At 48.9% G+C, this 27487-nt stretch overlaps 1 protein-coding gene across 2 annotated transcripts in view; it reads right to left on the reverse strand.

The window, feature by feature from the left end:
• Nucleotides 1-27487, reverse strand: part of cfap299 (cilia and flagella associated protein 299) — a 44810-nt gene that overhangs the window by 12656 nt on the left and 4667 nt on the right. For both annotated transcript variants that reach the window (XM_078086326.1, XM_078086325.1), the window contains exon 3: nucleotides 20058-20148. In XM_078086326.1, the coding sequence (XP_077942452.1) occupies nucleotides 20058-20148 (91 nt within the window). The remainder of the gene's footprint in view (nucleotides 1-20057; nucleotides 20149-27487) is intronic.

Genomic DNA, 27487 nt, shown 5'->3' on the forward strand with positions numbered 1-27487 from the left:
AATGCGGGGGGGGGGCAGCAGCGTGGGTTGGGCTCGGGGGAGTCGCGGCCGTCTTTTGGAGACGTGTTGGACGTGCCCATCGGACTCCGCGGCTCTCTGGGGGGGGGAAGAGTTCCATATTCCCGGCGTGCTCTTACTGCAGCGGCGCCAGAGCAACTTCCTGCCGCAGCGGGAAGCAGCGATGGGAAGGTGAAAACACGACCGGCCTCGTTCCCTAAAAAACAACACGTCCAGCGACTCCGGATCATTTCAATGTCGACACACAAGGAGCGTGAACTAAAGTCCAATCATCTCACTCGTTGCTTCTACCACCACCTTCTTTCTCCTGAGCGGAGATCTTACTGAAGAATGCAAAGCCGACAGACTGGAGGAGAGCAGGGGAACATCTGCTGTGCAGCTCGGTTCCTTCTTCAAAGAGCCACCTTTTTCTAGACACAACTAACACATTATCCTCAAGCCCAAACCGGAAGAGAAAGACGTGGAGCAAACAGTAACCAGGCATCGCCGGGAGTTGAAGAAGAGTTGAAGGTTTGGAATCCCCGGCAGGTGGCACGGGTTCCACGTCGCCTGACAGGTGGCGCCGCTTACAGGGCAGTGGTACCGGGGGGAGAAAAGGGGGCGACGGTTTCTTCTCCCTGCAAGAGGAAGAAGAAAATGCAAACATCCCGCCCGTCAGTAAATTAGGCGCATAACTGAATTCGTGGAGGAATTACGGGTCGAGAATAGCAGGCGGGTCCGGCGGGCATGTGGTCGAGAAGCGAAATCAGTCGAACGCCGTTCAAAGTGACCGGGCGAGGCCTATCGCCTCCCTCCGCTCCGCGCCGACGGTCACGTTCCACATTCCGATGGCTTTTAAATTACCGGGGGAGAGAAGATTGCGAGTGGCGCCCCCAAAAATACACGCGAGGCAGAGCGGCGTCCTCGCCGGGGGAGTTCGCGAAAGCTCGTCCGCAAAAGTGAGCGAATGATTGGATCACGGTGTGATTTACTATGTGGGTCCTTTAATCCTTTTCTGTTGCATCAGAGTGTGCAGGTCTGCAGGACGGCGCCAGCAGACGTCAAACATTGCCCGTTGTTTACCCGCGAGCCGAAAGCGGCGAGGCGAAGAAACGAGGAAACCACTCCAGGCTTTCAAACGGCTCCAGTTTGCGATGGACGTCGTCCACCGAGGTCACATGAGTCCACTCGGGTTCTGCTGCACAACGGAATCCAACAGCACGGTGATAAACAAGAACAAAGAACCTCAACCAGCAGTGAGAGGTCGCGTCTGAGCAGTTAAATCTCCCTTCACTCGCTTATAAATAACTACAATACGGTTTGCAGCAACACTGAAGACAATCCAACATGAACATCTATCTCACAGCTAGAAGGTTTAGATATGACGATCCGTCACCCGTAGCAACAATAGACGGATGTGTGAGACACCAAACATGTCGGATAAATAATTAATAATAACAAAAAAAGAGATGTAGACAATATTGGAGACTTGTCTTGTGACCAACATCCTGTCCCTCTTCAGTTTAATCTTAATAGAGATGCACATCCGTACTCGCTGAGCCTGAATCAGCAGTGAAGTCTCTTCTTCTCTTGTGTGCGCTGAAGCTGACAGCGCGCCGATATTATTTCCTTGGCTGAAACGAGCGGCGATCGTCCTTCAAACCACAAAAGAAGAACACGTGGCCAAACAGCGGGTTGCTTGCACACGGAGACGTGCTTTTGCAGGTGCGCCGAGCCGGCGCCGGTTTGTGTGATTTGTAAAGCAAGCTCTTTATTGAGACCCGAGTCCCTGAGAACTGGTCCGCGAAGGCCCGACACGAAGGGCCCGAGGTTTCCTGCTCTTTGTTTTCCAGCGGGCAGCTGGTCGGAGTCCAAGCTGCCGTGTTTTCTTGGGGGGGAAACAAAGAGGCCGTGCGGCAATCGTAGCCGCGTTGAGGATTTCATTCCTCGTGCATCTGTGTGAAGAGGAGGGCGGATCCAACGCGCCAAAGGATGAGGTGGTTTTAATGAAGTCCAAAGTTTCTTGTCCATTCGAAGCCTTGGGTTAAATTTTTCAGTCCGTGGTCATTTTGTTTTTTTCAAAGTGATATTTGACATCTTCATTTTGTTGCCATTTTTGACACGGGAGAGGGTGGAGCCAAGCACACCTGGGCAGCTGGCAATCAAGCGGTATCTCCGCCCCCCAGAGCGCCGCGTTCACTGGAGAAGACTTGAAACTAGAGGTCGCCATGGAAACCTTCTGATACGGCGGCGAACAAGGCTGTCACACTACGTGGGGGAATTCTGTTTGATCTCGGAGGTCGCGTTTCTACCAAAACATATTTTCAGAGTTAAATGAGAAGAATATGAATATAATGTATCCTTTAGGTAATACCATTTATTTCACAATAAAAGCTTGGAATGTGGGGCCATTTTATTTTAAGTGCTTCACATTATCACACAGTGCCCTCAAAACTGAAGGGGGCTCGAACAAAGCTGCCACAAACATCTTTATTCTAGCGTGCACTCCCTTCCTGTTGCTTGAGCCGGATGTTTGAACAGATTCTTTCCAGTAGATTATGAACATTTATTTAAAAAAGCCTTTTTTAGTAACTGTCGAGCAACAGTTTGTGTAATGTAGAGGAGCGGCTGAGCATTTTGACTGTATTCCAGTTACTTCCTGATCTAAATCTGATGTAACAGCACCCACTTGGATACATTGGGGAGATGAAATCATTTATATATGTGTGTGTTTCCCGGGTTCATACTGACTGCGTGTCTGCGCCGGCATGGACAACCTCTCTGTGGTGGAAGTGGGGGGGGGGTAAAAGAACATGGGTTGGGTTCTTCTAATATCTTTAAACTATTCACCACCCCCCCCCCCCCCCCCCCCGTCTCCGTTTGATTGAAGTGTGTTATTTACACCAGAGTTCACGCTCATCCATCCGAATGTTGCTGCCGCAGGACGTCGAAAAAGGGCCACAATACCAACGTCCGTGACCGACCGCAAGGAGCTGGAAAAATGAGCGACTCTCAAAAGTCATTTCCTCAACATCTTGCATCCCCCGATACGGGAAGCCACACAGTAAACGCTCGGAAAGGCCCGGCGTGATTCTGCCTGCCACAATCCAAACACACGGCTGATGTTCAGGATGACGCGCCGTCGCGTGGGAAGAATCCGATATATAAGACGCGTGGATGTCAGCGGCAACGAGGAGGCCGAGTTCCCGGTGCCTAAACCGGACCGAACCGCCAGCGTCTTGTGGGTGAAAAGACTTCCCATTTGGGTGATCTGGAGACACGCCGGGAGATTTCCAGTTAGAAATTCCATTGCAAACCACCAACAACCTTTTGTCATCTGATCCTCATGTTACAGAGATCCATAGTGCTTATCTAGTAGTAGTCCATTATACTACTTGCACCATAACTACAGTACTTTAATTACAAAAAGTACTTTAAGAACATTACTACTGCATGTAAGTGAAATTTCCAGCGTTGTGGATTTTCAGTAGATAAGAAATTGACTTAAAGAGAGATTTAAACTCTCGTCGTCGGATCTCAAGTCGCCTGTTTGCACAGAGCGAATGCATCGTTGTTTCTGAATGAAGCGAAGCAGCAATGCAGTCCGAAGACGCCCGAGCAGCTTTTAAAACAAGCGTAAACATCAACCAAACTGGCTCTGCAATGAGTATGAATCCAGTGTGCTCCAGCACTCACATCAGCTCACTCCCTATTCTCCTGTTGGAGCCTAAACCAACTGACAAGACTTCAAAGTCACTGGGTGCGGCACAATTTCCTCCCCGAAACGTTTGGAGATAAGTCTGATCTTCGCAAATCTACCAAAACGTCATTTGCAGACATAATGCAATTGCCATCCTGCTCAAAGCGAGTACGCCGCGCGTTATTCCAAAGCCGTCTTCTGAGACACTCTGCGGCGTCAACGCCCGCTTTGAGGGTCCCGAGGTGAACAAGCACTTTGCTAATCGCCAGCTGCTCTGCGCATTAATCTGGGATTAGCTCCAACCAGAGGGGGAAGTCCCAGCGCAGCCAATCTCACGTGAACCACACACATGTAAACAACCCACGCACACACACACGCACACACACACACACTCATGTAATACTGATTCCTGATTCCAGTCCATGAGGTAATGAGAACCAGCCTTTTCTAACCACACACTGCATGTGACATGACAGACTTCCACTGGATTAAGTGTGTTAACATTTACGAATATAAGTGAGTCATGTGGGAGGCGGCCCGTCGGCCCGGTGGCCTCGTACGGCAACCGCCTAAAAAGGTCACAGGCGTGACCCCTGCGACGGTCCACGCGTCCATCAAATTAAATTGAAGCCAACCCTTTTATTCAGGGCAACGGGCTCCGAATGTCGGCTGAACGCCAAATGTAAGAATGTAATGCTTTAGGACTTTGGGGCTACGGTATATATATATACATATATGAAGCTTTAAGAGTCCAAATCGCATATGAAAGCGATGTGAGTGAAGCTGGCTTTATTTCATGCCTTCTGCGTCGTCAGGTCAGATCTTAGGTCTATACTTTACATTTCACACCTTGACACTAAAGCTGCTATATTACGTACATCTACATTTACAAGGAGGATCTTTTTTTCGTACCAGAATAACTTTGACCAAGTTGTGGGAACATGTATCCGCACAAACACTAAGCTAAAGGGTAGCGCTGTACTACGATGAAGGTTACACACTCTAACACAAGCCTAGCACAGCCTGTAATGAACGGCGTCGGCTGAAAAGGCCTAAAGCATTACTAACTTTACATTACTAAAGCAGCCTCAGCTCTTTACGACGTCGATCTACTCGTCTCGGCATCTTCTTGCATTGTTTTTTGCAGCTGAACCCGTTGCATGAGTTAGTGGGGATGTGACTGCAGGAGCCCTGAGCTATGACTTTGCGTGATTACACAGGTGTATTTTTATATAAAAACACACCGTGGAGGGCTGATTTAAAACAAACCGTTTGGACCTTTCTCTTCATAAAAGATCTCTATAATGTGTCTGTTTTGAAAGCTGTCCGAAGGCTTTTCACCAGTATATACTCGCTAATACTCGCAGCCTACCTAGTCCAACTTCAAATACAAACATTGTTTTTTTGGAGCTTTTGCAGCTGTATAAAGAGTTCTGTGCCTTTGAACTGAAACTAAGCGCTTTAATAGCCCCGGCCATGGCATAATGATGAGTTGTCCCGTGATTACTGTTTACCCTGGTTAAAATAACTTATTAAACAGGTGCAGCGTTATCAAGAGCCTTGTATTTGTGGCCACATTCCCAGGCAGACAAAGCCACAGGTGTAAGGGCTTTGAAAGGGAAAGTGTACACAGCACAATCAGCTCTTAAGACGGACAAATGACTGCTGGGCCACACGGACTGGGTGCAGCTTAAGGGACATGTTTGCACCAAATTCAATTACGTTTGTTCATGCAGTTGATATAGAAAATGTTTGTTAAAGGCAGATTCTTGCAAAGCGCTATTATGTTGAGTGTTAAATCAATGCAAATTCACTGTGCACCAACACTGTACGGTCTGGGTCAGTTTTGCTTACTCCACGTCATTTGCAAACTTCAAATGAGGAGATTTAAGGACATGCCCTGTAATTACGTTGCATTTCTTTTTGAAAGAACTATTTGAAGAAGCAAATTAGGTGAGAATATGACCAAACTTGCTCCAGACATTAATAGACCCCTATAATGCCGCTTTCTGGACGCTGGTTCCCCAATTATATCTGCATCCGTGTTCCCTCTGAAAAATGTGGTATGGTTTTTATTGGTGCCTAAATGCAGATAATAATTTAGATGGTCAAACACTAACAAATGAAAGACCTGCAGGAGATTGATCTCCACTTTGGTAATTAAAGGTTGAGCAGCCCGAAATAAACACAGCAGAGGAAGGTTGTGATTAGGTCTTTGAAGATGCAGATAGGCTTCAGGATAAAGACGACTATGTTTGGAAAGCTGCATGTGGTAATAGAAGAGATATGCCTATAGAGAACCCAACTGCTGCACATCAAAGCCCAGACCTTTGTTCAATTTGAGGTGCTGAGCTGCAAACAAAGTCCCCTCAAGTGCTGTGATGGTTTAGGGCTGTTCAAGGCAGATGCGTACAGGACTCAAACGACCAAACGCACATTGGACTTATCTGATCAAAGCCAGAACAAAATAAATGATATGTGACCTGGTCTGCCGTCTTTATGGTGAATGGTCAGGTGAAGAGGTCATTGTTTTGGGTGGTTGGAGAACGAGCCTGAAGGTCATTGCTCGTCAAGGACAGTTTCATCAATGAAGCTCGTTTCATGTTTGAGGAAATTCCCTCAACCTGCCGGGATGATGTGTTGGTGAGAATGGGGCTGACGGACGTGCGACACGTCAACGTGATGCCAGACGAGTCGCCTCTTCAGGCGTTCTTAGAAAGGCCGTGTGCAGTTTTAGGTGTGAGACACATTTTGAAACTTTCTCTCCTGAAGTAAATGTTCAACACCACTTCTTCCTGTTCTTCACAGGAGGAGCTTCTCACCAAAAAACGACATCTAAATGATAATACAATCGAAACGCAAAATAAAAAGTTGATCCATTTCAAATATCCCAAAGGATTTTTAGTGGCCTGCCCCTTTAAAAAAGCCAGCGAGTAACACCACTAAGCCAACCGGGCAAACGCGTCCTGGTAGTGGAGCCACGACACCCCGAAGCCTCGGTTTCAGCTAATCTGAAAGTATGCTGAGTGTCCTTATGTGGGGAACAATGAGGTGGTGTGTGGTGGCAAGAGGACATTTTACACATACCAAGAAGGCCGCGCAAAATTAACCAAAGTGTGTTTTTAAGAGTGGGAGTGAGCTAAAGTAAACCCTGAAAGACCTGACTATCGTGCTCCTGGTCTGACTCTCATCCAACTTTAGCCACGCACACAACTGGAGGTTAATTCTTTTGACCCGGGACAAACTCTTTCCCCCTTATTAGGCACCTCGGCCGTTGACAGAAGCTTTCAAAGCCTGTTCGTTACAGACCAAACATGTCGGAGAAAGTAGCAGGAATGCCAACCATCTCAAGGAGGCAGCCGGCTGCCGTTTGGTGGTCGGGACCGGTGAGCTGCTCACGGGACTGAGGAACCGTCGCAGCCACAGCCGGGGTTTATTTCAACTCTCGTCCAACGCAAAACACATTGGAAAATGTTTGGACGGCTGATGCAATTCTGTTTGTGGTCTTTCTCCTTTCATTTTTATGGTGCCATCAAAAGTGAGCGAGAAGGTTCCTCCATGCACCGAGGTCAATTTATAGTGCTGCCGTTTCTAAACCCTTATTTTAGGTTATTTTGAGTTAAGCGCAATACATTTCAGCAATTCCAATAGTTTGTTAATATCAGGGATTTGAATGTTCGGAATAAGAGCCCTAAGAAGAAAGCGTAGTACTTGAAATATTTGGTTAAAATTGAGTTTTAACCTTCAAAGAGGAAGATTTAGATCTCTTCAATTCCGACGGAGGGTCCGGTAAAATATTTCAGTGATGTAAATTCAGATGTATTCAATCTCACATTCACCCCTTCTGACACAATTCTCATACTTATGGACATTATTTTCTTCTCATTATTTGCTTGGAACCCATAATGCAGGAATGATCCAAATCATGGGAGGAAACATCTGATTTCAAATCAAATCAATATGACTTCATTCAACACCCGGCATTTACTTCCATTCATTTTTTGAATCCTAGCCATCTGCCGTCAACCAGAGAGCTGCCAGATGCAGAGCGGACCTCCGCGGCCAGACGCCCGGATCCACTGGAGCAGCTGGGCTTGGGCGCCTTGCTCAAGGGCACCTCGATACTCATTAAAAGGAGCTCCTGAGCATTGTCCGTTCTCTTCTCCAGCTTTCTAAGCCGCTGATCCCCCCCCCTCATCCCCCCCCTTATCCCCCCCCCCTCCGGGTCACAACTTCGAGGCGACTGTTTTCCTCGGCACCTTTTCATGCAGCGGCGCGTGTTTATTTAGAGAAGCCGTTATTAGCCGTGTTTAAAGCGCTACACGCCTGGATGAACTCACTCTCAACACGGACTGAAGTTCCAGCAAAACATTTCCGTTGTCCGGCCCCTCAGAACCTCAACCAATCAGTGTTCAGAGAGTCAGCTGACTTGTTTATCTTATGAACGGTAAACACGGGGGGGGGGGGGGCGAAATCTATGAATCTAAACACGCAACGCACACGATACCCGACAGCTGAAGCCTGACGACGCGAACGTTCTCCAAGAGGGTTCAGTTCAAAAACCAGAAGAGGAAAACGAGACGTTTAAGAAACGACCACTGGTGGGATTCCGTCACATTTGAGTGACGAGTTGCAACGAACAGGGGGGGGGGGGGGGTCGTAAAGCCCCGGAGCGCGGCCCGCCGATAAAGGGGTCAAGTGGCACAGAGCGCTTTCACCAAACAGCCCCCCCACCTGTGTTCCTTCAAAGATGGCCGCCCCTCTGTGACACGAAGCAGAGCGCCTCGGCGCCGTGTAATTTGAAAGCCATTTGACGAACCATTATCGTAAATTTCTCTTTGCGAGCTCCCTCTTTAGTATCAGTTTACGATCCGTCGGTCGGCCCCGGAGGGACAGGAGGGGGGGGGACTTGCTCCATGTGCTAAGTGGCAGCTCAATGTGTCACGGGAAAGGAAACATGCCCCCCGTGGCCGGCCTGCTTAAGGTATCCTTTCGTCTTCCTTTAATGCCGACGTCGCGGGCGGGCGGGCGGGGGGGCCGGCGCCCCCGAGCCCCTCGCAAACAGGAAGCCTCTGCTAATCCTGCTCTCCCCTAATGACGCAGAGGAATTCTCCATATTCCCGTTGTCCTTCTGGCTGCTGATGAGTCGGGACGCGCCGGGACGTCTTCGGTTTATTCTCAAGGCTGCGGATCTTTCATCCACGACTTCATTCCCTTTTTTTTCTCTAGAAGTGCAGCTTGGAATCAGCTGGCAGTGAAACCAGCTTTGCATTTGTTTCACCGCGTATTCTATATTTTATTAAACGCACGCATGTAACTAGCGTGTGACACGGTACCGTCCTCCGGGTGCAGGAGCATCGCCTGCACGTCATCACGGAACCTTCGCCCGGATCGTTTCCACCGACGTCACGGCGTGCACGCCGGTTAGAGTCGGACGCCGCGGGATGGGGGGGGGGCGGGGGGTGGTCCAGTCCGGCCGGGCTCCCGTCGGCATTATTCCAAAGCACTCAGGCGTGACCTCTGCCGGGGGGGGAGGGGCCTGCTGCGGGGCTCCGGGCCTGCTCGCCAGGGGAACGCCGCCGGGTCAGATGTTGTTGCCCCTTTGCGCGTCGTGGGGCAGAACCCTTGTCACCGCTCCAGGGAGAGGTCAGTGTGTGTGTGTGTGTGTGTGTGTGTCTGTGAGATAAGTCCAAAGAGAAGAAGTGGGATCAAAGACACAAGCCAGCGCCGCCCTCTGAGGCATCAGATAGATGTTGCAGAGCGCCGTCTCTCTCAAAGACTCGCCTGTTTAAGGATCCCGATTAAAGCCCCCCCCCCCTTCCCAGTGGAAATAGGTGTTCAAACATGATTCTGTTTTAGTTGGCCTGCAGCCACCCCCCCCCCCCCCCCCCCCCTGACCTGCCGTGAGGCTCCTGCAGTCGGCCGGCTGTCACACTGCAGCACGAGGAATTCACAGTGTTTTTGCACTTCAGTTCAGCCTGCAGGAGCAAAAGAATAATAGGGACCGTGATTGCGTTTGATCCTTTTCCGTGGCTCTGGGGGGGGGGTGCGGGGGGGGGGGCTTTAAGACAACACTCGCATTGTCCAAAGCAACAGGAGCAGCGCTGCACGTCTGCCAGTGCACACACGTCTATCTTCTTCTTCACCCTCTTCCTGCTCTCTGCCGCCTGCTATCACACTAGATGGGTTTTGTTTTCTTTGTGGCGGGGGGGGGGGAAGATAAACGGGGGGGGATCCACGTCACGACCAGCCCACCACGGCGATATCAGCCGGGCCAGATGGCGGCTGGAGAGTCTGATAAATACGGCGGAGCTGGAAGTGGTGCACGGTCAGGATCATCGGGCTCTAATCTGCTGCAGCGGCTGCACTTTGGTGGGTACCTGAGGTAAACAGCTGGAGCAGCAGGTGAGGTTCTGGCCCGCCGCCGTGGTGGCGGTGGGCAAATGTTAGTTTGGATACGTGTGTGTGATTTGGAACGCGGACAAAAAAATGTGCAGCGGTAAGCTCCGGTAATAAACATGAACCGTTCAGCCATTTGGGAGACCGGTGGTTTTCTGTGCTGGACTTCAAATTTCAAAATAAAAGTGATGTGAAGGGTTATTTCTCTCCCTCTCTCTCTCAGAAAGACTTTTGTGTATGTTTTGAACATGAAGTGAGTCAACATCTTGCCTGTTTAATGATACATCGTGAAATGAGATGAGCTGAGAGAGAACCCAAAGCTTTTATCATCCTTTTAATGAGTGTTAGCCTGCCGGCTAATGGAATATTAGCTCCTTTTGACACTGCGCGTGTGCGCTCAACTACGTGCACGAAGGCCAACAACGCGCGGTTTATCGTGGCCAGAGGGAGAAGAAGAATCGATGAAATGCATTTTAAAATAACGTTAATAAGCTGCTTTTAAAATGAAAATTAAAGGAGTCGAATAATTTAAACAAAAATTTAAAAAATCAACTGACCTGGATTAAAATACCTGTTACCTAAATAAATAAATTAAATATTTGAACCTGTATGAACACCTCTGGAAATGCAACACAGCGCATGTAAAATAGAAAAGCTGTGCCTCAATGGACCTGCACATTACGTCATTGCACGTCGTAGCATTCGAAACACATGACAAACAGGTCGTCCACCTCCCTATCTGACAGGAGATAAATAGGTTACATATTGCTTCTCTGACAAACATGGGCGTGGACTCTTTCACTCTTGTTTAAATACAAACAGGTCTTTAAAGCTTAATCAGTTTCAACATGCATATGTGATACATTATAGAATTTGATAACATGAAAAAGTCTTTTTGCGGGTCTTATTCTTCCTCATTCGTGATACAATTCGTGTTTTTGGTACTTGGATTATTCGCTAATCGATTCAACAACCGTCTCTGGCAAGGACCTCGTACGCGTGTTAATAAGCATTACGACGACATGGAAATATGCTGAGCATGTGGCCTGTGCAGGTTTTAGAAAGCCCGTGAGCTCGAACCTTCGGCTCCCTCGGTGGGACGGCCGGTCGGGAACCAGGACCCGATGAGAAGCTGTCCATCAATAGCAGCCGGTCCCTCAGGAACACCCGTCCGCAACGCGGAGTCCTGGGCCGGCTCCGGTGGATGGCCGCTGGCGGGGCTGTTATTGGGCCAAAGAGAGAGAGAGAGAGAGAGAGAGAGAGAGAGAGAGAGAGAGAGAGAGAGAGAGAGAGAGAGAGAGAGAGAGAGAGAGGGAGGCCTCGGGAGGACGCTGCTCTGAGCGGGAGAGATGCCATCCAGTATTTACTCAGGTGGAATAACACACAGCCGGTGTGCGCCGGTGAAACAAAGAATGTGCTCCATATGTTGCCGGGAGCGGATAAGCATTAGCTGAATTCCCAGATTGGGGGGGGATCAGTGTGTTTTTGACCATAAATGGATCCGTCCCGCCGCTGCCCCGGCTACACCTTGTTGGCCAAACCGCGTAACCTCGGCGGAGCTTTAGGAATACGCCAAAGCTTCTGCACGAGTGCAAGGGACGGTTTCACAGGCTGATCCCAGCAATAAAGCTCCGCTTCAGGAGGACGGGGGGACACGTTTGATGGGTTCCTATTGGCCGTGCAATGCAGTTTAGTTGTTGGCTTGGTTGTCGTCGGGACGTCCTTCCACAGATTAGCTGCGCTGTCTCGACTTGATGTTCGCGTCCGGCTGGAATTGTGTTCATTTGATTCGATAAGCGTGAAAAGACAAACGGTCCTGATGAGAGCGTTCTTAAAGGGAACAACGCCGACTAATACAAATAACGCACAACCTGCACCGTTACCCGAGCGTTACGAAATGCATGGAGCCGACGGCGGCTCTAAAGGAGGTGAAGCCTTGTGCTCCGTCCTCCTTCAGACGTGTATCATATCCTTTCAGAACAGACGGGATACAAACGGCGTGGAGGACGAAGCTCGCACGCGAACGCAGCACCTGCAGCCTCACAGACCGGATCCGTCTCACGAGCGCCTCCCCCGACCCGGAGTCGGGCCCAGACACAAACTGGAACGATCTAATCACTGTTTTGGTGGGGGAGGTCCGAGGGGATGATGTAAGGAGAATGGGACGCAGAAGAATAAAGTATTTTGTATTTTGTCTTTGCACTGCGTGAGTCCGCAAACGGATTCAAAGAAATCAGATCCGCTGATTTAAAAAGGTATGTCAGGCGTTTCAGAGCGTGTTGATTTTGCGGCTGCACGTGGCAGGTGCACATTCCCCCAGGGAGAAGCCAGAATCCTTCAGGTAGCGTTTTAACACTGACGCTCTATCCTCCCCAACACGGGACAGGCGCATGCACACGGGAGTCGGATGGAAAGAGTCCATGAAAAGTCACATGAAAGGAATGCAAAAGACAACACGGCGGTAAATAATGATGGATTACGGCAACGGGAGATTTCAGGCTCGCGTGCGTCTCTCCTCCGACAGGGAGAAGTGCTGCGCCCTTCAAAACAAAAGCCCCGAAACCCACAGATCACTGTTACAGCCCTTAAAAAGGAAAAGCAGCGGTGGAAACATTCAGTAGCAAGCGTAGCATAGGCGTAGCATAGGCGTAGCATAGGCGTGGTATAGGCATAGCATAGGCGTAGCATCGGCGTAGCATAGGCATAGCATAGGTGTGGTATAGGCGTAGCATAGGCATAGCATAGGTGTGGTATAGGCATAGCATAGGCGCAGCATAGGCGTGGCATAGGCATAGCATAGGCGTGGTATAGGCATAGCATAGGCGTAGCATCGGCGTAGCATAGGCATAGCATAGGTGTGGTATAGGCGTAGCATAGGCATAGCATAGGTGTGGTATAGGCATAGCATAGGTGTGGTATAGGCGTAGCATAGGCATAGCATAGGCGTGGTATAGGCGTAGCATAGGCATAGCATAGGCGTCGCATAGGCGTGGTATAGGCATAGCATAGGCGTGGTATAGGCATAGCATAGGCGTGGTATAGGCGTAGCATAGGCATAGCATAGGCGTGGTATAGGCATAGCATAGGCGTGGTATAGGCGTAGCATAGGCGTGGTATAGGCGTGGTATAGGCGTAGCATAGGCATAGCATAGGCGTGGCATAGGCGTAGCATAGGCGTAGCATAGGCATAGCATAGGCGTGGTATAGGCATAGCATAGGCGTAGCATAGGCATAGCATAGGCGTGCTAACGCTAGTTAATGACTATCACAATTAGTGAGTATCACAACGTGTCTGTTTGATATCTCACAAAAAGCTACTCATTGTTACTCAAGTCTTACACGCTTACATTTGAAGCTGTTACACGCATGTCGTCCTTTAAAAACAGACACGTTCATACGACAAAAAGGACGATGGCGGCAACAACCGTGACGCGTGTATCGACCCGGGAGGCCGAGTCGCCCCGTCCTGACCTCCTACGTTGTGACTCAACTAAAAGCCTCAAGCGACCGCACGGACGTGACGTCCTTTGGTTCCAGGCGGTTCGAGTCCAGCGGCGCTCCTGTGATTGAGGAGATGTGGGAAGTGTGCGCAGATGAAGGAGGACGGCATTAATACTAAAAGAAAACCAAGTGATCCCTTTCAGTAATCTGCTCCCCAATAAACCTCGCACTGTGTTCACTCATGACAGAGACGGCGAGCGATGGCGGTTTACCCAGACTCCCGCGGGGCCTCTGCTCAGTGCAAAACACTCCGTCCCAAACAGCCTCAACAGGATTCCCCATCTCGGTTGTGGGCGGATGTTTTGCCGCTGATGTTTTCCCAACATGCATTGAGAAAAAAAGACAGGGATTAGATGAAGTGTATCCTTTTTCATTCGCCCTGAAAGTGGTGCAGGGGGCCACATTTTTGGGGGCGACGTCTCTGGACAGCAGCAGCTGTTCCCGGGCGTGGGGGGGGGCTGAAGAAATACTTCATTGGCATTGGCAAGCGGGTGAGTCCGACGGTGCCCCGTTGCATTCTGGGATATGTGCTGTTTGAGTTCACGGATAAGCAAACATTTTATCCGCCCTGCATCCACCCGGGGGGGGGGGTGAACACATCACCACTTTCTTTTTATAGACAAAGACACAAATCTGCGTCTTGTTATCAGCCAAAATGAATATTTCAAAGTTAAATGTTACGCTCGAGACTAAAGCTTTACGAGGGGGTCACATGAATCAAGAGCTAATATAACAGGGTCATTTTAGGATGTACGTTGTTCTGTGTCAGGTGCAACTTTAGAGAAGAAACACAGATGGCGATCAGGTGTCTCAGATATCACACTGGCTCCTCCAGACAAAGAAAAGTCCCTTTCTTTTCTTTTTTCACTTGATAGATGGTCACACAGTGGGGCCGCACTCCTCACCCCTCCTCACCCCTTCACAACCTTCCTCACCCCTCCTCACCCCTCCCCACCCCTCCTCACCCCTTCACAACCCTCCACAACCCTCCTCACCCCTCCTCACCCCTTCACAACCCTCTACAACCCTCCTCAACCCTCCCCACCCCTTCACAACCCTCCACAACCCTCCCCACCCCTTCACAACCCTCCACAACCCTCCTCACCCCTCCCCACCCCTCCACAACCCTCCCCACCCCTTCACAACCCTCCACAACCCTCCCCACCCCTTCACAACCCTCCACAACCCTCCTCACCCCTCCCCACCCCTCCACAACCCTCCCCACCCCTTCACAACCCTCCACAACCCTCCCCACCCCTTCACAACCCTCCACAACCCTCCTCACCCCTCCTCACCCCTTCACAACCCTCTACAACCCTCCTCAACCCTCCCCACCCCTTCACAACCCTCCACAACCCTCCCCACCCCTTCACAACCCTCCACAACCCTCCTCACCCCTCCCCACCCCTCCACAACCCTCCCCACCCCTTCACAACCCTCCACAACCCTCCCCACCCCTTCACAACCCTCCACAACCCTCCTCACCCCTCCCCACCCCTCCACAACCCTCCCCACCCCTTCACAACCCTCCACAACCCTCCCCACCCCTTCACAACCCTCCACAACCCTCCTCAACCCTCCCCACCCCTCCACAACCCTCCCCACCCCTTCACAACCCTCCACAACCCTCCTCAACCCTCCCCACCCCTCCACAACCCTCCCCACCCCTTCACAACCCTCCACAACCCTCCTCAACCCTCCCCACCCCTCCACAACCCTCCCCACCCCTTCACAACCCTCCACAACCCTCCACAACCCTCCCCACCCCTTCACAACCCTCCACAACCCTCCCCACCCCTCCACAACCCTCCCCACCCCTTCACAACCCTCCACAACCCTCCCCACCCCTTCACAACCCTCCACAACCCTCCTCACCCCTCCTCACCCCTTCACAACCCTCTACAACCCTCCACAACCCTCCCCAACCCTCCACAACCCTCCCCACCCTTTCACAACCCTCCACAACCCTCCCCACCCCTCCTCAACCCTCCCCACCCCTCCTCACCCCTCCACAACCCTCCCCACCCTTTCACAACCCTCCTCACCCCTCCCCACAACCCTCCACAACCCTCCCCACCCCTTCACAACCCTCCTCACCCCTCCTCACCCCTCCACAACCCTTCACAACCCTCCCCACCCCTTCACAACCCTCCTCCCCCCTCCCCACAACCCTCCCCAACCCCCCTCACCCCTCCACAACCCTCCCCACCTCTGTGACACCATTCAAGTCAAGGTCATCCGATAGCCCTGCAGGACTCTCTAAAGGCCGTCCACCTTGGTCCTGCTGCTTTGAAATCAAACTTGCCATTGTTTTCTTTACTGCCCATGACGAGGACAAAAGGGACAGCCGGGACACACACACACACACACACACACACACACACACACGCGGGCTGTAACGCAATAGCGCTGGGAATTCTTCTTTAATTTCAATGCTATACTTGATCTCTGGGCTGCATGACTGACCACCTTATTATCTATAGCGACGGGGGCTTATCAATACACAACTCGCTGGCTCCACAGACCAAAGACAAACACTTCCTTTATGCCGGCTGTCCCCTCCGGGCATGAGACGCGCCGCGCAGGCCGACCAGCGGAATTCCACAAGCCAACGGGTGGGAGGCCGAAAATCACCTCTGAAACCGTCACACGACTTTACACAAACTGGCTTAAGAAGGAGGGAAACAGCTGGTGAGGATTTATTCATGTTTTCATCTAAAATGACATTTATTCAGCTACGTGTCTGATGATGTAAAATCATTGTTGTCCCCGTTTCCAACATAACATACATGTTTTAAAGAGGTACACGGTGATATGCGCATGTTCTCTAATGTTAATTCTTGGCCAATTTAACTTTTAGCAGTCGGCAATTATCGCGACAGAGTTATAAATATATTTGAAATACCACACGTGTGTACTTCAGTTAGCACAACTACCGTTAGCTTATTAGCTTATTAGCAGCAGGTGGACCACCAACAGCAGACGCTGCTTTCCGGTAGAAATGAATAATGAGCGAAGTCAAACCTTCGTCATCATGATGTGTTCAAATGCAATCTTGTAAAATGTAGTTTTTAGCGAGAAACCTGAGGCGGATCCTCAGGGGTTGATGATGAATTTGCAAGAAACAGGATGCTAACGGAACAAAAAGGACCCTTTTACATTTTTATACATACATTCTCATGTTTTTTATGATAGAAACTTCTCACATTGTATTCGCTGAATGTTTCGCGCTCGATCTTTCTCGTGTCAAAGTGTTTGTGAACAGTTTTCGGGTTGACGCAGCGAACGGACTTCTGTACCGACTCACTCTCATTGTTTCAGTGACGTTCCTCTTGTTAGCGGGTGAGTGATCGGCTGCACCGACACAATGAGAAACACATTTATTTGCTGCTCGAGGGGAGTGAATATTTACTTTCAGGGTTCATTATGTTCTTCGGTCAACAGCATTTGATGGAGGTGAAACGCATCGTCATCAGTCATCCTGTCTGTCATGTCATTCCTTTGCAATGCATCATGGGTAATTCACTGTTAATGAAATGGTGCATTCACTGAACGGATTCATCTTTTATTCAAATAAAAAGATAATTAAACTAAAACACACCAGATTTCATTGGGGGATTTGTCAGTAAAGTTATATTCTGACATCTTGCGTTCTTTGCACGCTCGTGCTTTGTGTTCCACTCATTTAAATAATTAACAACTATTTTTAGTGGGATCAAAAACAGGCGCACGGATTAGTGAAATCTGGTGGAAGGTGAGACTGCGTGGACATCTTGACACCGCAGAGCCCTTTTTAAACAGATTCTGACTGTTTCAATTTGATTTCAAACCTCAATAAACGCTAAACACGTCGGCCCGTTAGTCCTTCGCGCACAGCTGCTCGTGGCCGCGCAGGTTCATCAGTCCAACGCCTAATTGAACAAACAGGGAGCAGAGCGGGTGGTTCAGATTCACACGTGAACCTCCCGACAATGGACACCCCTCGGGCGTCCTGTGCAGGTGTGACCTGGAATTGATAAAAAAAAAGCGTAACTCCTTACCCAGTTCAAATAAAGCCACAGCGGCCCAGGTGCAGCTTTTGTTCCTGCGTGACTTCTGGCAGCGGGGCGGCTTTACGCAACAGGCCGAGGACGAGGAAGCACAATGAGAGCGCTGCAGGTTGAGCTGATCACAGCTGGGCAGCATCTTGCATGCAAACAGGCCTCACTGTGTTTATTTGCATTATGGCTATAGGTGGGGGGGGGGGGGGGGGGTCTGCTCATCAGGAGCCACGCCGGCTATCAATCCTGTGTGACGCCGTCACCGGGCGGGACGGAAGAAGTGTAGCAGGCGACAGGTGTAATTTCAAACCCGACTTGAAAGGAGAGACGAGAGGGAGCGGGTCGTCCCGTTGAGACGCGAGTCAATAACTTCTACAAGCGGTGTCCCTCCCTCGTCCGTCCACGCCCGGAGACCGGGGGACCTTCCTTCAGCACAGTGACAAAGCCTTGTGATAATAAAGGGGGAGGGGGACACTTGAGACGCACGGGACAAAGACTGTAAGACTTTAAAGTAAAATAAAACTAATTGGGCAAACAAAAAAAAAGTACAATGCAGAATGCAAATAGAGGGAGGAAAGGATTGTTATCTGATTGTCGTCTTATCTGATCGTTGGGTCTTTTAAAACATGCACGATAGAATGACTGAAATGTCCCTTCGGGGGGGGATACAGCTAACAATACATCTAACATTCACTGGCTTTCTTAGAGATGTGGGTTATATTGCCCTCAAAACGACTCATTTGTCTATTGGCATCTGTACATTTCTCTGAACCCTGAAACTGTAATTCAGTGTCTATATAAAGTATTACAGAATCTGGTGAAGATGAAGCACAATGCGATTGTTTTCACTCAAAAAGTGGACATTCGAATGCTAATTACATGACAAAAATGTAGTTATTTACAGCTGATGACTCTAATACGGCAACACCTTACTTCAATGAAACCGTCCACCGGGTTCCTGATACAGGACACATCCGACAGGAGAAATGAGGGACGAGGAGGCGAGTGGAAGGTGTTTAAAAAGGAAAGAGAAAAGACCCCGTTGGGTGGTCTTATTACTGAAAGCTATCGGAGATTAACTTTCTCGAGGGAGGAGGTGCAACAGAGAGCGGAGGGAAGGACCATTGGGCCATTTGTAACGTGTGCATAAATACCAGTAAAGTGCATAAAAAGCTCACATACAGGAGAGTATGAATGTCAGTTCATGAAAAGCAGCAGACGCATGTTTGGATGTGCACAGGTACACATGTTTGAGGTCAATCAAGAACCTGTGAGAGGCTCAAAGAGCACAAAGCAACGTGGGCTCCGTTCTACACGGAGCTCTCAAAGGAAAACAAACATGTTCCTGATCCGACGTTTGAGGGAACTCGCTACGGGGAAATTACCACGTCAGCAAGTTAAGACACAACAGGAGAGTTTGCTTGTTTTTGTTCGTGGAGATACTTTAAACCACTTAATCCGTCACTGGAGGTTCATGAAGCTGCGTCTCTCAAATGGTTTAAGTTATGAAGGGCCCAGGCAAAGGAGGAGGGGGGGGCATCCAGCGGGGGGACTTCTGGTGTTGCTACCTCTACCCCCCCCCCCCCCCCCCCCCCGTGCACTCCATGTGATCTCATAATTGCACAGCCCACAGGGGCAGGTACGCGGAGGTCAAACCAAACGCCGGCGTCTTGGAAGTCGGTCGGTTGGAGTCCATCAACACTCGCGCTCCCTGCAGAGCAGCATTCCATCCGTCACGCGCCGCCAGCAGGGACGCAGCGCCGTGTCAAAAGTAATGCCTGCCGTAAAAAACAAAGCTTAATCAAGCAGGCCGCCTCCGTCCGTGGGCAGATGTGTCCATGGCCAGGCATCTCCATGGCAACCAGGTGCACCAAACGTAGGACGTCAGTTTTACTCGTCGCGTACGAAGACGAGGTGCCCCCCCCCCTCTACACTAGTCACATGCACAGCCTCTTTTCTTACTTTGCTCTTTGAAAGGGGCTGAATGCAGAGGTCACATCTGACGGATGTGACGATTGAAATAAAGTTTGTGTTTCAGTTGAAGCGTCTGTTGTTTTAAGATGAACACGCATTAACAATGTGGTTTAGTACAGAGTGGAATAGATTGGGTACCCCCCCCTCCCCCTCCCCCCCAGGCTTCTCCCCAGGTGAGGCCCCTTTAGAAATGCTCTGGGGGATGCACAATGTAAAAAGGCACACCTGGGACGAGGTAACCGGAGTTTGGTAAATGGGGTTTTATGGCTGGGAGAGGGCCGGGCAGCTGGCTCCCGTGGTATTTGGGGAGGGGGAGGGGGGGGTGGGGTGGATCATTTCCACCCAACTTGACAGTACGGATTCTGTTCCCATCCTAATGGAATTGCAGAGATATTTGGGGGGAATCCCATTACGCAGCGATGCGAGTGGCGCGATAATGTACTCACAGTCATTCTCCCGCTGCGGTTGGCCTCCTCGCGCTCTGCCAGCGCTCTCAGGAAGTTATCTTTCAGCTCCTTTCCTGCACTTGCCAGCGTCCTGGAAAAGACAACACTCAAATAGTTTGAAATGTTCCTCTTGACTCACATGAAGCTTTATAGGATCTTTGTGACAGTTTCCATGACACGTTTCAACCCTTTTATACTTTGAATTGCTGTGCGAGATGCGACAGAAAGCGGAGTTTAGTGAGATATCTTTCATTGTGAAACAGAATGCCACAAAGTGTCACAGCTGCCTTCATCTCAGCATGAGGAGCAATATGATACAATACGATATATGATATTATATGATACGATACGATACGATATATAATATGATATATGATGATATATGATATGATACGATACGATATATGATATTATATGATACGATACGATACGATACAATACGATATATGATATGATATATGATGATATATGATATGATACGATATATGATATACTATATATGATATGATACGATATATGATATGATACGATAAATGATATACTATATATGATATGATACGATAAATGATATACTATATATGATATGATACGATATATGATATACTATATATGATATGATACGATATATGATATGATACGATAAATGATATACTATATATGATATGATACTATATATGATATGTAACGATATGCTATGATATAATATGATACGGTATGATATGATATATGATACGATATATGATATAATATGATATGATACAATATGATATGTAACGATATGATATGATACGATACAATATATATGATACGATATGATACGATATAATATGATATAATAGGATACGATATGATATATGATATGATACAATATGATATATGTAACGATATATGATACGATATATGATACGATATGATATGATATGATACGATATGATATGATACGATATGATATAATATATGATACGATATGATATATGATACGATATGATATGATATGATATGATACAATATATGATACGATATAATATGATATGATATATGTAACGATATGATATAATATGATATGATATAATATATGATACGATATGATATGATATCCCACTGCAGCGACTCCACATGATGCTGTGGCAGCTTTCTTTTTTTTACTCTTGGGCCGGCCAGGTTTCCATGGAGACGTGTTTTTTATTTGGCACACACTCATGTATCCACACCTGAAAAAACACCGGCACTGATATTTGAACAGTTAACGCTGCCGCACGAGCAGCAGAACTCTGGCTTGCGTCCAGCGGCGACCGCTGAACGCGGGCGAGTGAACCTGTCGCAGGCCGTAAACAGCTCGTTGGAGGCCGCTCAGCTGTGGTTACCAACGCAGAAGGTAGAAAAAGAAAGAAACGAGAGGGGTCCTTCATTAGTTACAGGCCAGGCCCAGGATGAAGGCCGTTATTTCTACCTGCTCTGGATGTCCTTGACTTCATATGGATGTTTTCCACGTGTGTGCTGTGAAATGCGTTTGAGAAGTGTTTTAATTGGGAATCAAAGAGGAACTTAGGATCAATGACTTTGTTTTTACCTCATTTACACCCCCATGGTTGTATTTTATATTCACTTTAATGTGTTTTTTTGTAATCTGATGAAGGCTTTTGTTTCACAGAAGCCTTTCCTTACACAACAAGTGCATTGTGGGAAAATCATCGGTGACATTTAAATGCCTTGCTCAAGAACCCTCCCACTTACAGGACACAGATGCAGTGCTGAGCATCACGTGTGACGTTCGAGTTTCAGCCCCGATAACAAAGCAGTCCTTCTCTGGAGAGCTCACTTCCAGAAATATGAAACAAATTAAACCCGTTCTTTCTTTCTTTCTTTACCAGAAGAAGCCAAGAAGAACAAGGACGCTGCCCGGCTGCATAATAAACTTTGTCTACATAGAAAGAACCCTGAAACGAGCAAAATTATGATTTGAATAAGGACATTAAACAAAGCCTTTTGGTGCTTGTTGCTACGGATCTGAAGAAACAGTCCCAAACCTCTCTGACAAACACCTGTTAGTATGAACCAGCAACCCCCCCATGTTGATTATTAAAGAGTCTACTGAACCCAGTTGTTTTCTGCTTCCAAAGGAGGTTTGGTTGAATTCTACATCAACGGCTCCTCAAATCCACGTTCGGTACCCAGAGCACCTTAAAAACAAAAGCCAAAGCCAACGTCTGCTATTAGCTTAGCTTGACGTTACAGTGAGAGAGAAGCGGATCTGAATGTTTAAACTGAGTAGAATTGGGGAGAGGAGTGTAATTCAAACTAGCCGTTTGGCCCGTGGTGGAAGTCTTAGAGGAATCACACGGCGGTAAAAGTGCATGGACAGCACATATTTGGAGGCTGGGAGCTCACTCCATCTTCTGAGTGAGTGAAGGATTGCTGCTGGGTCACGGGGGCCGAGGCCCCAAAGTAAACACAGGTGTTGAGGAGGCAAGTGACTGGGGTTACCCCATCCAGTAGCTAAAGCAACACACACAGTCACGGAGGGCGAATAAAACTTCAGCCAAACACACCGACGGCTGCGAGTTGGAGTTTCCCGTCAATTAACAAATTTCTTATCAAGCCTCATTTAGCAGGGATAACAAGAATTGTGCTATTAAATGATGGTTATTAGTGGCTAATGACCAGGTATTAAGCCGTGATCGAGCCGTGAGTTTTAGGGGTCTGGTTTTTGGATTGTGGTCAAGGCAGGTGGGCGCTGGCGTTAAGGAGAGAAGCCAGGAAGGGACGTGAACGCTTCAACATCTGGCTTGGGAGTTTATTTCTTTCTAACAGCAACTGTCCTGAAGATAAGGAATTACTTTAACAAAAGGATACGTGTTGTTGTGCCGGCTTAGGACAGTAAACAGAAAACATAAATGTTGACGGTGTGTCGAAGCTGCTTGGGTACTTAAAGGGGCAGTGTGAAGGATTTGGTGCCTTCTTGTGGTGCGTTTGGAGGATGGAGCCAACTGAACTACGGTGGCCTTCAGGTAAGAACATGTTCTCTCTCCTCAGCCAGTGTTTAGTTTGTCCGTTCCAGGCTCCTGTAGAAGCACGAGGTCTAACACGGCCGACGAGAAGAAGACCTGCTGGTACGTCGAGGCGAGGAGCTCGTTCCAAGCGGGAGAAAACGCAACGATTGTCAGACTCAGGTACCCACATGAATTCCTTTTCTGCTCTGCCGTTTGCCAGGTGTAAACTTTACCAGGTGTAAACTTTACCAGGTGTAAACTTTACCAGGTGTAAACTTTACCAGGTGTCAGACGGAATGTTTTTTATACTCGCTTCCCACTTTGCATCCAAGCACCTCACAACTAACCTAAGAAAAGTAGGTACGCGACGGATTTGGTTCGGTAGGTGAGACTTCCCAATTACTGCAACTGTAACAAGAGCTTCTTCAAATGGCAACAATGGAGCTATTAACATGTTCCCTGGTGTGAATGTTAGGAACTGGCCGTTGGCTGGGGGAGGCGGGGGGGCGGGGTCACTAAAGCAGAATGACTGATGATTACAGTCGGCCAATGAGAGCCAACATGTACAACTGCGGCTTGAAAAATGACACGCCGCCGGTTACTGACTAAAAAGCATCAGTCGGCGGGCGCGCTGGTTGGCGAGAACCCGCTCACGTGTGTTCCGAACAGGTGTTCATGCGACGCGACGCGTCTCTGTTGGGGGCCGACAGCTGTTACCGCGCAGCAGCTCCTCCAAGTGTATTTACACACGTCTTTAAACACGTTCACTGGGGAAATGTTCCAAAGGCCAGGGGCCTTCTTCCTGGATCATTGGGCCCCCAAAGCGATGTTTTAAACTATTTATTCTAACACTGCTCGAGCCTCCCCACGTCGCACACAGTCATTGTGTAATTCTGTGACTTACTTCTTCACTTGGCTGATGACAGGTTTATTTATTGCGTATATATATATATATCTCTTTCCCGGATGTGAAATCTTATTTTGAGGGTAGAACCCTACGTTCCGTCTCTTTCCGGCTGTTCACTTTGTGTCACCTCTGCATTTTGCGTTAACCTCGGTGTCATTGATCCGCAACCTCCATCCGTCTCTTTCCGGGCCGGAGGACTAACCCGCTATCTGTTTGCACAGCTGGGAGGAGGAACTACACTTCTTACAGGGAACAGTGAGGAAACTCAATATTCTGCAGCACGTTGCCCCCGGAGCCCGGCTCCCTTTGTTTTAATGCAATTTCATCGCCCTCCCCAAACAAACTTGATCCGAATCGGGTCGAGTCCTCTTTTCACACGCGCGGCGATTTGCCACAGCGATTCCCGGCATAATTAATGGAATGTCATTAAAATGTTCTCCGAGGCAAAGAGGGGGAGTTAGGGGGGGGGGCAGCATTCCTTCTTGATTCGTTGCCTCCGTTTTTGCAAATAAATATTCAGCAATTTGGACAAATTGAGATTTTGATTTGATGAAGCGTTACAGATGTCAGATTTCTTCTGGACGGCGCGGCAGATGGGAACTCTCAGCGACACGGAGGATCCTTGAGGAACAACACACTCCAGAATTCTTCTCCCCGAGGTGCTCCGGCAAAAGAATCTTATGGAAAATATTATTTGTGGCCGCTGCACGTCGGGGGAAATTCCACACAGCGTGACAATTTACTTCATTTGGGTCTTTTTCTGGAATCCTCTGTCACCTCCGATTACAATGAGGTGTGTGTATCAGGAACACATGTGCTACGCATGATCTCCTACCTGGGCTTTCTGGGGGGGGGGGGGGTGCATGTTGCGCGTTGGCCTGACTGCAAAGTGCTCGTGTGTTTGAAGGTGGATCAAAGGAATCAATGTCATCTTTTTCATATCCGAGCCCAATGAGTTGTGTTGCATTTGGGGGGGGGAGCACGCGGCGATGGACGCGGGGGGTAGGGGGGGGTAGAGGGGGGGTGAGAGTGTGATGACTAAAACAAGCCCCCTAACTCGGTCTGCCTTCCACGTGTTAAGAAGTGTGCTTTTCTTCCTCATTTCACGTGACGCAAAGCAACACATTTCCATTCCAGCTGTTGATTAGCAAATAATTTCCTTAGCAATTAAATTCTCACAGATCTATTTCTTATTTCTTACATTTGGCAGTTGGTACAACAGAGTCCTGCATGACACTAGTAAGTAGTATTATTATTATTAAACCGAGGTGACAAACATGACACTATATTTCAGCCTGGCTTCGTAAGGTTACTGATGGAAACCTTCTTGTCTTTGGATCGGCGTCAGTGGCGTTCGATAGAAAATAGTGGCATTATGTCGTGGTTCCTCAATGAGGAGACTAAAAACGGCAAACGGCTTTGAGGTTTTGGCAAACACAACTTGTAAAAGTTAGTGTTGAGCACTGTAGGAGAGCGCCACCAGTGTCTGGACTCCCAAAGGGGGGGATTACGCCTCGTCTGGGCTCGAGATCCCGGCCCCCGAGTCTACCCTGCGGCAGGATGGAGTCCAAGCCCCAAACAACGTAGCAATATCATATCATGCCTGTTATAATAAAGCCTGGTTCAAATTCCAACAAGTCTCTCCGGATTGAACCAAGAGGCCGCAGGGAGTGACCCTCAGGCTCAGGTTAGGTAAGGTCAGGTCTACACGTGACGGAGGTCACAATCAACACTTTCTAAGCTCTTGGTGCACCGTACGTTGGGTTGAGATGTTCCTGTAGCTCTGTTTGATTGACTATTCGACTGCGGGGGTCATAGGAGTTACTTGGGAATGACCTTATGCAAGAATGCAGCATGAATAAATGGGGGAAAAAAGAATTATTGGATTATTAAATGCTGCACATCGGTTTTTATTGTGTGAATGCAGCAGCACAAACATTCTCTGGAACTCAATTCAATTCTTTCGTATAAAATGAACATAAAATGTCCGACGACCGAGCCGAGCGTGTCCTGCTGGACCGCAATGGCCGACACTTGGCTCTCAGGTCGGTGCACGCGTGGATCCGCCCCGGCGGGATAAGCCCGGCAGGAAGTGTGTCCAAAGCTACACACCCGTCCCAAAATCACAAAGGGCCCGGGAGGCGACGGGCTGTAACAGAGAGGGCAAATCCCCCGTCCCCCGTCCCCCGGCTCTCGTGTCAGTCACGTCCACAGACCTTCCAGCATCTGGAGCTGAAATGCGTTCAGCGCGCGCGATTCGTGGCACCGGTTTTGCTTGGCACGGCAAGTGATGGCTCGCCTTTTAGTGCAGCGTGCCGGAGTCAGAGAGAGCGCCGAATTCTTGAGGCGGACTGAGAAGAAGAAAAAAAAGGGGGCCACAGCACAATGGACAATGGACGTGGCTGCGCGGGGGGGGGAGGAAGGGAGGGAGGGGGCGTGATGGAAACCTCGCTGCCGTGAGCACGCGAGGTCCGGACATATGCTGACATGGACCACTGGGCCCGGGCCAGAACCGGAGGGGGGGGGGGGGGGGGGGGGGGCCTCCGGGCCTGTAGGAGATTAAAACACACAAAGCCATCGGGACGCCGAGTGTCTTTTGTTTGTGTTTGACAGCATTTGATTTGAAATCAGCACTCAGATTCTGGTCGCTAACAAATCAGTGGAGTCAAATGATTGTATTACATGTGAGTGTGTGTGTGTGTGTGTGTGTGTGTGTGTGTGTGTGTGTGTGTGGTCCTTGCAATAAGGGTATGTTAATAGGTAATGAGGCCCTCGCGCGTCCTGATAAAACCAATGTACGCTTGTTATATTGGCCATTATAAGAACGTCATTAAGCATTTCTCAACCTTCTTAGCGTTTACAACGTCATTAATTTAAGAAATGTTTTGAATGCTATTTTAGTCTTTTATAGTAATGATCCGTATAATTAATTATTAACACTTATATTGTCTTTTTAATAATAATTCTCAACACTCAAAGAGTTGATGGTTAAACACTAACATTTTTGCCAGATAAACTACACATTTGCTCATTACGTAACTTACGTAACCTTAAACAAATCCAGGTATTTGGCCCAAACTGAAGACCCCCCCCGTTCTTCTCCTATTTGTTGATCCTGACGACCCGTTCTGCTCCCCCTAACCAAACAAGCGCACAACTGACTAAGCATCCCATCCACTCAGGTATTGTGTTTCACTTACGTCTGATGAGAGCACCGGCTCTTTTGTTTGGTCTTTTTGGGATGTGCTCGCAAAGCCCCCCCCCCCCCCCCCCCCTTTACAGCCGAGCTGTTGAGAGGAGCGTGTTGCCCTTAAGAATGGGACAGGGCAACAACAGGGCAACATCTGATTAGCGTTCCCGCCCCCTCGTGGTATTTTATTACCACAGGTGCGGGGCATTCATTGATCGGATGCACGCTACAGGCGAGGTTGGCCCTTAATTGAAAACAGCTCTATTTATACACCTGCAGGCACTAAAGGTCTCCAAGAGAGCACGGGGAGGTTGAAACGAAGAGAAAGGAGGGGGGGGGGGGG

This window comes from Gasterosteus aculeatus, chromosome 13 (assembly GCF_964276395.1).
Source record: "Gasterosteus aculeatus chromosome 13, fGasAcu3.hap1.1, whole genome shotgun sequence".
NCBI lineage: Eukaryota > Metazoa > Chordata > Actinopteri > Perciformes > Gasterosteidae > Gasterosteus > Gasterosteus aculeatus.